The 9849-nt window shown below is 35.6% G+C and overlaps 1 protein-coding gene across 1 annotated transcript in view; it reads left to right on the top strand.

Moving 5' to 3' along the window:
- Positions 1 to 292: 292 nt before the first annotated feature.
- The window catches only part of USP34 (ubiquitin specific peptidase 34), a 124490-nt gene continuing 114933 nt past the window's right edge, over positions 293 to 9849 (top strand). The window contains exons 1-3 of the mRNA XM_019472921.1: positions 293 to 374; positions 3795 to 4215; positions 9628 to 9682. Coding sequence (XP_019328466.1) covers positions 9673 to 9682 — 10 coding nt within the window. The 5' untranslated portion in view covers positions 293 to 374; positions 3795 to 4215; positions 9628 to 9672. The remainder of the gene's footprint in view (positions 375 to 3794; positions 4216 to 9627; positions 9683 to 9849) is intronic.

Below are 9849 nucleotides of genomic sequence, written 5' to 3'. Positions count from 1 at the left end.
TGCATCTAAACCTTATATCTGTTTACTGAAGCAAAAAATATGTAGATTTGGTTGAGGACTTTCTTTTCATATTGGAAAATGTTATTTATTTGGATATTACACATCTTCATGCTGAAAAACCTTTCACATAAAGTTACTGTTAACTTGATTACTAGTGTTTATTTTTACAAAATGTATTTTTTTATTTTTCGTGCCATCCTAGATAATTTCTAATAAAAATAGAGCAATTGCACATGGTTGGCTTTCTTTTTTGCTATTAATATGTTTATGTTTTTGCTTTCTTTAGTATCAGACATTGAAGGTGCTGATGGGTTGCAGCTCAGAAAGGAACATGCCCTCAAGATATTTGCTTACATCAATTCCTGGACACAAAGGTAACTTTGCAATGAGTTTGAGTGTTGATGATACTGGATCTCAACAATAGGTTTCCCTTCTTAAAAAATACAGTAGAGTGAATTAGAATGGGCAAGTTATTAATGTGTAGCTAAGTGATACTTGGAGAGTAGAGGACATTTTACTGCTTATTAAATAAAAATAAACATGCTACCCAGTGCATTTTGGGCAAAGCGTATTTTGAATCTGGCATTCTGGATGCTGTAATAATTGTGTAGCAATAAATAGCTATATTGCAATGACAGATCATGTGCGTTGCTGCTTTAACATGAAATATTCTGACTGTCTTCTGTGGGGGCAGAGTAGGGTAAGAAGAATTTAAGAGAAGATAACTCTGAATGGGACCATCATGTTAGATTTTTCTCAGTGTCCTAAAGCTGTTAGTCAAGATGATGAACAATTGCAGCCCATAGCTGCTAAACTGATAAAGAAAACCCTTTGCACATGGTTGTCTTAAATCAACTAGATTATGCCTTGTAATCTATTATTTAAATTACTGTCATTGTTTTTTTGAAGTAGTTATATCAGCTATTGTGCTTACATCACAGCTACTTATTTTTTCTAGCACAAGGAATTGTTATGGATATTAGTTTTTAGAAAGAATCTACAGTAAGGATGTTTGGAATTCAGTACTCGGCAGTGGTCACAAGGCCAAAATGAATTGTAAGAAATAATTGGGAAAAGCATAGAGAATAAATTGGAAAACATTATTCTGGTATTTAGAAGACTCCAAAAGAAAAAAAGGAATGTCACATTTTGGATACCTGCGAAAGCGGAATCCTCTTCTTCCTCATTCTGCCCAAAGAAGGCACTCAAAGGAAATTAATTGTCTTCTGCAATATGCTATTAGACACACAGAAGGAATTTTAAATCAAAATAAACAGCAGCAACAGAAACCAGAATCTTGTCGTTTCTTGACAGGTCCTAGATCCCAAGTTTGTCTGAGAACAATTGCAACCTAGTCGTTTTTCAGGTCATCGTCTGTTTAGAGTTTTGTTCTGTTCAACAGCTATAGCGTGACAAATCCAACCTGAAAAAAAAATAAAGACTGGATAACATTTAACTCTTTCTTTTCTTCTGATTTCTTTTTACCTTCCGTATGTATGGTTTCATACTATAAGAGAGTATGGAAAACAGTCCTTAACCTCTTCAAAGCAGAGTCTAGCGAAGAGGCCACAGGAAGGAGTTTTACTTTACATTTCAATTTCATGTCCCATTTCTACTCTGCCTAATTGGCTTTTGAGAGTTCTGCTTGTTGTTTTGTGCTTGAGGCCTTCCTTAAGAACAACTACTTATTTTGGTACCTGTAGTTTAAAACTCTGCTTTCCTTCAGAAGATCAGTTGGCAACTCAGCCTGAAGAATACCTTTTTCTTCTGTCCGCATGTGGTGTTTCCATTTCAGTTTTCTTCTGGAAATTGTTATGTCCAAAGAAGTCATATTTGTAGCGTACTCATTTTTTCATAGATCTTTAATTTTTGGTGGAGCTCTTCTTCCTGTGAACACATTCAGATACATGATCATTTAGAGGTTTTGCACATACCTCTGTCTTGGAAAATGTACCTTTGCCCAATAGAGAATTCTCCAATATTGGTTGGCATTCAAATACAGATATGTGAGAAGTATTCACCAGACTTTGTTTTCATTATTGTTGAGAATAATTTGTTACAGCCAAGCGGGGTAGTAATTTGTAGGCATAAGCGATGGAACTATTGCCCATGGTTTTCCCCAAGGATAAATGCTTGAGGATACACTTGGGTTTTGCCTGCAATTTGTTGTTGTCATTTGTTAATGCGAAAATACATTTACAAGTAAATCACAAAATCTATTTTTTCAAATGGGTGAAGACACTCCACTTACACAATATTAAAAAGATTTTTCTTCCTGCATAGATGGAGCAAAAGATTTTAGATGCTTCCGTCACTGTATCTGTGCTGGAATTGGGGAATACTGGACGTTATCTTTATGTTTAACCCACTGAAAAAAAGTATCTGTATTCAGAATGTGTGTGCTTTAAGAGCTGTAGCTCAAGGGTCTGTTTGTATTCCTTCAAGAGAGGCAGCACCCTCTACCTGTCATAGTTTTCTGTCTTTTTTTTCCTTACAAATTATAATTTATTAAGACCAGTTTCTAGATTAAATGCGATGCTTTGCAGATTTTTTTAAATCACTTCTTATTGATAACTTCTTGCCCTATCTTTTGCCTGCTAATTTCTTTCAGAAATACGGTATGTGTAATTTTTGTGTTATTTTAGTATCTGAGAACTCTAGTCGTGGAGTGGAGTCCATTGTTCTCCATGTAACAGGAGAAAGGTCTCTACTGCAAGACAGCTACCAGTTTATATAGCAGTTACATTGTTTAGTAGAGTTTGAGTGAGAAAGAGCTGACTCCCTCTCAAAGATTCTGTTACAAGTATGTAGCCTTTAATTTTAGTCTTCATGGAAGCACCCTTGCTTATTGCTTGCTTTCTTCTCTATGTTCTCCAGGATTTAGATCCTTTTAGGGGAATATCCTCCACCTTTCATTCAGAATGAGGACATTGCTTGTTTGTACGGAAGAAGCAAATGTTCCCAGACAATAGGTTCTAGGGTATCTATTTCAGGGGGTATACGGACCCAGAATCTCTTTGACGTATATAGTTATCCTTGCCCACAACTAGAGCTATATTAGAGTTTTCTAACTTGATGATTTGATTGATTTTTCTTATTATGTTGCTAAAGGGATGGCGTATAGTTTTCCCCCTTGTTCTTTTCAGTTTACAGTGTATCAGTAGATATTCAGAGGAATAATCTCTGAGCCCTACATAGTGAAGAAAGTGATGAAGATATTTGATACCGCTTTTTCCCATACGGGTAAAGGGTACCGATGTGCATCGGGTTTCTATCCAAATGGAGATCAAGGAAGTGAGCTTAAATACTCAATTAGAAATAAAATTATTTTGCAGACCTGTTGATTTAAAAATAACAATAATTAGTTCTTACACAGCTGACAAGCATGTCAGGTGGTTTATTGCAATAAATATCAGTAGAGAAAACCAGATGAGGAAACGGATTCAGGAGCATACTGAATAACGCTGCTTCTTTAGTAGTACGGTGACCTTGTCCCTAAGATTTCTCTTGTGTATTTTACTCACAGTGGCAGCTGCTAAACGATAACAGGGACTTCACAGTTTTGGTGAGCATTTGGAAATAATGGGATGTTGACAGGGTTTAAGGAAGGCTTCGTGACTCCCACTTGCTGCTGGGTAGAGTCTGTTTCATTTGGATTTCCTTACTTTTACGGGTCTGTCAAATACTTTGTTGTTGAAAATGTTTTAATGTGAAGAGTCCTTTTGGTCAGTTACCTGTTCTGATTTTAGCTACTTCAGGAATTTTTATTTTTATTTTTTTCTGTTTTCTTACAGACAATGTCTGTGCTGTTTCAAGGAGTATAAACATTTGGAGATCTTTAACCAAGTAGTATGTGCGCTTATTAACTTAGTGATTGCCCAAGTTCAAGCTCTGCGGGACCAGCTCTGTAAACATTGCACTATTAATATAGATTCAACATGGCAAGATCAGAGTAATCATGCTGATGAGCCCCTGAATGTAGAAAGACAGTCTCATGAAGAAGAAAATGGAGAACGGCAAAAATCTATAGAGAAAAAATTAGATTCTGCAAGAACTTGTATCCTGACAGAGGAGGAGTCTGCAAAAAACACTGATGCTTTTAGCTTATGGAGCACTGATGAGAAGGAAAAGTTGTTGCTGTGTGTGGCAAAAATCTTTCAGATTCAGTTTCCTCTGTACACTGCTTATAAGCATAATACTCATCCCACAATAGAGGTATATCTTATCTTTATGTGTATATTTAATTATTTTGTGAAAGGTTCTTTGTTCTCATTAATGAGTAGACTGTGCGTGTTTGGTGATAGTTGCTTTTGCACAGGATGGGCAAATTCAGCTCTCCTGTTGACTTCAGTAGAACTTTTCAGAGAAACTTTTTAAATGACACATACTCTTACACTTTCTTTAAAATATGCTTAATTGTTATAGGTAATATATTGATAAGTGTTGGATGGAACTGTACACTGAATTATTGTACTGTTTAAATAACAGGAAGGCAAAAAGGGGACTATAGCGAAGCCTTTCTTCCAGAAGGTAACCCATTAATAGTTTACTAATTTCTTTTCATTACAATCTATGGTTCTAGAAGCAAAGCTTCATAAACTAAACTTTGTGCAAGACCAAGCTTACTTGTTCGAACAGCTGTTTAATTGACTGGAATAACTGAGCTCTACACAAGTAGCTTTGTTCTACGGTGCTGATTTTTGTCTGTGATATTTGTTATGGCTACCATTCACATTTCCATATTTTCTTCTGAAAAAAACACCAAACAAAAAAATTTTCAAAAATCCTGCAATGTTTAATTCACAGTTTCTGAAATAAATATGATGATGTTAGCATTTCCTAGTTGAAACAATATAGTTCTTGGAAAGGCTGGGTTTTGATCCAACTTGTGGTAGTCTAATAACAAATAAACAGTTCTTTTACAATATTTTGTATGCAAAGAAGATGTATATTTAGCTATATGAAGAAAGCTTCTATCCAACAAACTTTTGACAAAGTCAAAGTGGAGAATTAAACTATAGTTAACCCAGTCTTTTCTTATTTTTTATTTAGAGACTCTTGGGAGTTCTGTTGGAGCTCTGTGTGGTTCAGTTTGCTTTTTAAACTTAAGTCCAAAATGCAAAGATACCAAGTCATATATAATTTTTTTTTATGTATGCTAGAGTGATCACAAGATATAATCATTTCTTGTTAAATAAACCCTGCCATATCTGACAATAACTCTAGTTAAAACCTGGAACATAGCAGGTTTTTTGGGTGGGCTGGATTTTGCTTTCTCATCTTATTCCAAAACATATGGGTGTAAGTTAACAGAGGTGGTTTCACAAATGCTTGTATAGAAAAATGAGGCAAAGTTAGGATTTGTGGACTTCAGGTTTCCCATCATTCATTTTGGCCTGCCTTTTAAACTTTCACCATACATAAATAAATCTGTAGTTCAGCCTCTGCAAGTAGGAACTGTAGAGGGTAGATCTATCTTGTCAGTTGGAGGGGGGAAAAAAAAAATCAATGACTACTTAAGTGATTTATCTTTTGTACTCCTGTGGGAGTACAAAAGCCTACTGAAACTAGCTTCATAGGGATATGCAGTGAACAATTCTGGAACAGCTTTTCTATGTACAAGCACACTTGCTTCTTTTAAATGACAATTTCATGTATTTTTTTTTTCTTCTCTTTCAATTTCACTTCCAAATGGTAAAAAGAAAAATCTCAAAGTGCATGGTGGGATTTCTTTTTCACTTGATATGCAGCCATAAAGTGATTTGGACACAGGTGCTGTAGACTGCTGTACTGTGACTGGCTATCACTCTAGACATACTAGTATATATCATATATATATATCATACTAGTATATATCATTTGAATTATTGAACACATTCATTAGCTATCCTAAAAACATAACTTAAAGGGAAGCTGAGAATAAAAAAACACTTTCCTGAGGTACAGACAAGTGAGGGAGGAGTTTTTTTACTTTTCTGCTAGACTTCTTGTGTTTCGAGGTATGGATTACGGAGGTATGCTCGCCTGCCGTATTTGTTGTGTACCTTTTTCCGGAGAGATTTTTTTGTTTGCGTTTAAAAGGTCCCAGCATCAACCATTTTTCTCACAAACTGAGATTTCCTACATTTAGGAAGCACTAGGGTTCTGTTATTCTAAAGCAGTAATGTTAGCTATTTTAATGTCAAAACTTTCTGCTACCATGAGTAACTCATTTACTGAGGTTTAAAATTTAATTTTGGATTTCAGTCTAGGGCACATCTTAGCTCAATTGAGACAAGTTATTAGTCCCAGTAACGGGAGCACTTTTTGTTTTAGATCAGGCTTGGACTCAGTCCTTAAGGAATCATAAAATAAAAATCCCTGTTTTAAGTGTATCATCTATACTTGTGAGCTAAACAGATTCCCAAACAGACCAAATCTGCCAAGAATTTGTTGGGAGAAGCTTGTGTAGCTCTTCCTCTCCCTCTAAGCATTTCTTTTGCCTTGGAAAAGGAAATTTCCTGATGCAAACCAGACTCCAATCTCCACTTTCACTGACTTCAGAAATTCCTTGTTCCAGATTCTTGAGATGAATTTACATAAATTCATTGAGTCATCACATCCAGTAACTTTTCCTAGAAGTGACCAATTGGGCTGTCATTTAAAAATTTCCAATGTAAGACTTTCACACGGTATTATTACCTTCTGGTAACGATTAGCAGTCAGTATTACTGTTAGCTTTTGCTTTGCATGCACCTCCAAGATCTTTGTTCTTAATGACAGCAGACAGGAGACAAGTCTTGAAGTCTAACCCTCTTATCAGGTGCTTGCCATTTTACACTTGACCATCTAGTGGAGAAGAAAATCATTCCTATGAAAGTAGCAGGGTTTCCCCAGTTTAGGAGTTTACAAAGTTGGATGAAAATGAACAGCAAAGCAAGATAAAAGGATATCTGCCTGTTTATGATCATGTAGACTTTGTCCTTAAATGATCTGGGCTAAGAATTATTTTTGTCCCTTACACATTTACAACATTTCTGAAGTGAGAGAGTGAAGACCATGGAAGCCTGATCTTGACAACAGAAGCTATCCTGAACAAGTGGCCGTGCAGAGGGCAGAAATGTCACAGAAATACGCTGTGTACGAGGACAGTGAAACTACATCATGTGGAAGTAAATCAAGCTCATTGACAAGCATATAGTCTTGACCCGTGTAGAATGAATATGAGTCTGTATAGACAGAATGTTTGTCTCAACTTTTCTTAAACTGATGAGAAGCCTAATGAAAAATGTCTTTCTACTAAGTTTGGATTTCTAAAACAGCACAATTAGTTGCAGTCAGTTAGAGGTCAACCCGCTTTGGGACATAAATATTGAAAAAAATCTGTAAAGATAACATCTGGAAACACACAGTTTGCTTCTGTTGAAATCAACCACTATCTTAGGTGCCCAGAGAGAGGCCTTTGTGTCTATTTTTCATCCTAAACAAAATTAACTCAAAATATTTTTATGAATATGGTTGGTTGGTTTTTTTGAGCAGTGTTCATACTTCGGAATTAGTTAATTTTTTTTTTTGGGGGGGATGTATGGGATATCTTTTAAGATATTTTCCATACAGGGTAGTTTAAGACTGTATGCCCTATTCTTCTTTTCATACTTACTCTGTGCAGCAAGTGTAATACCTAGAATGGACACTTCAGAGGGGAAAAAAAAAATCTAGACAATGGAGGCTCTTAAAATCCTGTCGAGAAAGAAGCAACGATGTAAAGTGCAATCCTGAACTTTGCACTCTCAGAATGAACAATGAATCTGAAGGGAGTTACCCAACCATTTAGCAGTTCTTGACAGAGGATGAAAAGAAAGAGGAGAAAAAAATCAGTTGTTTAGATGTCTGTAGCTGTACTCCCTGATTCTTTGGAATCTTGCTGTCTCCGCTTCTCCTTTTCAAGTAAATATTTTCTTGGAAGATATCCCTAATTAAGTGCCCTCCACCAAGATTGTGTCCATGTCAGACCTCAGCTAGTACATTTTGTCTGAGGTGATGGTGTTTTTTCATGCCATTTTAGATTCCCATGAGGAATTCTCTTATTTCCTTATAAACTTGATCTTAGGGAATTCTCAGTCTCTGTTCTGTTTCACATCTGCAAGAACAGAAGTCACATGTCCACACTCAGTCTCTCAACTGCAACACTTTGAGTAAGCTTTGCAGGGCTTGCGCAACAGACCTCCATGAGTTTTTGATTTCTGTATTCTAAGAACTGTAGTTCACTCAACAACCAGCCTCTATTTTATTTAAGAAAACTAATGAAATTTCTCACGCTATTTCTGCAGTTTTCATGAGCAGAGTGCTGAACACCTTTTCTTGCTACTTGAAAACATACCACCTACTGGCTTCAAAGCTGTTTTAAAAATAACTGTTAGAGTATCACGAGTTCAGGCATGACTTAAGAGTTCAGCAGAAGAAAAAAGAAAATAAATGCTTAGATAGAATATGAGCATATTGAATAATTCAAAATGTTTGTATCATACTTAATCCATCCAAAATTGCTTGCCTCCAGCATCCTCTGGTACAGTTTTAAGAAGCTTACTCCTACACAGCTATTTGAAATATATTCAGGAAACTTCATTTGAAAACTTAACTTTATGTTAACCTTACATTTGATTTGTGAGTATGAGAACTGGGTGTTGGGCATGGAGGGATGGGAAGGAAAAGAATGTGTGCTGTAACTACCTGCAAGTATCCATGGCAATGTTGTGGTTTTACAGTCAGGTTTTATGATATCTTCAGTGCCCTTTTGCCCCCAGCTGTATGCAAGATACACACAATATGTTGAACAAACCTAATAAAGAAAATTCCTGCTTTATACTGCCCAACAAGTGGATGTTGTGAACATTAAAAAGAAAAGCTATTTTTCCAAACCCTTTTCAGTTTAGTACTTCTAGAAAATAGATTTTCTGTTGCAGCAAATAGCTAACAGATTGATAAGGTGATACAATTCCTTCCTCCTCTTCAGTTAGCTTAATACTGTAAAGGGTATTAGACGCTTATTTTATATGATGTGTTTTGTTATATATAAAAGAATATAGTAGTTGAAGTTAAGGAATTTTAATATTCTGATGGGAATGAAATATTCAACAGTTTAGCCGCTTAAGTCATTAAACGTAGGATTGTAGAACATCCTCCATTTAATCTAAATTCAGATGTTTGGGTATATGGCTCATCCTTATGCAAAAATTGCATTCAGAAGCACCAAGATTGGTTCTGTTCTGTAATTCTCAGGCTGGTGTGCAGCCAGCGTGCCAGACTATCCCCTTTGCAATATTCCTGTTGAAAAAATTGGTGATCTGAAGGGGGGTGGGATTGAAGAATGATCTGTTAATCCAGCCACTGAGAGCCACTGCTGAGATGTTATCCTAAGTGTATATTTGGGTACTTACAAATACATCTTAACAAAGGTAAAATGGACTGGAAATGCATGTTTTGCAATGTAAAAGCGGAGCAAACCTTGAGCTTCTGTCTTCCTCTAAATTAGGGTTTTGGTTTTTCTGTTAGTTGACTATAATGTCAATGAATGGTCAGTTGTTTTTTGTTCTAGAAATGTGTTTGTATTGTTTCAGTTAGTTAATTTTTTTTTTTCTTTTTAAACAGGATATTTCTGCTCAAGAAAGCAATATATTAGGGGCGTTCTGTGATATGAATGTAAGTTGTCCATTTTTAAATAGGTGCACATTTAAAATGGCCATGGTCGCTCCTCTGTATAGATTTGTGTTATACTAAAGTAGCTTTTGAATTTCCTGTATATCTGAAAGGTTTTAGTATTGATTGTTCAAATTTTTCTTCTTTTTTTTTTTTTTTTTAATATTTTTAGTA

The sequence above is a fragment of the Aptenodytes forsteri genome, unplaced genomic scaffold (assembly GCF_000699145.1).
Source record: "Aptenodytes forsteri isolate BGI_AS27 unplaced genomic scaffold, ASM69914v1 Scaffold5, whole genome shotgun sequence".
Lineage (NCBI taxonomy): Eukaryota > Metazoa > Chordata > Aves > Sphenisciformes > Spheniscidae > Aptenodytes > Aptenodytes forsteri.
The sequence above is the reverse complement of the archived record's forward strand: the minus strand, read 5'-3'. Positions and strand labels throughout refer to the sequence as shown.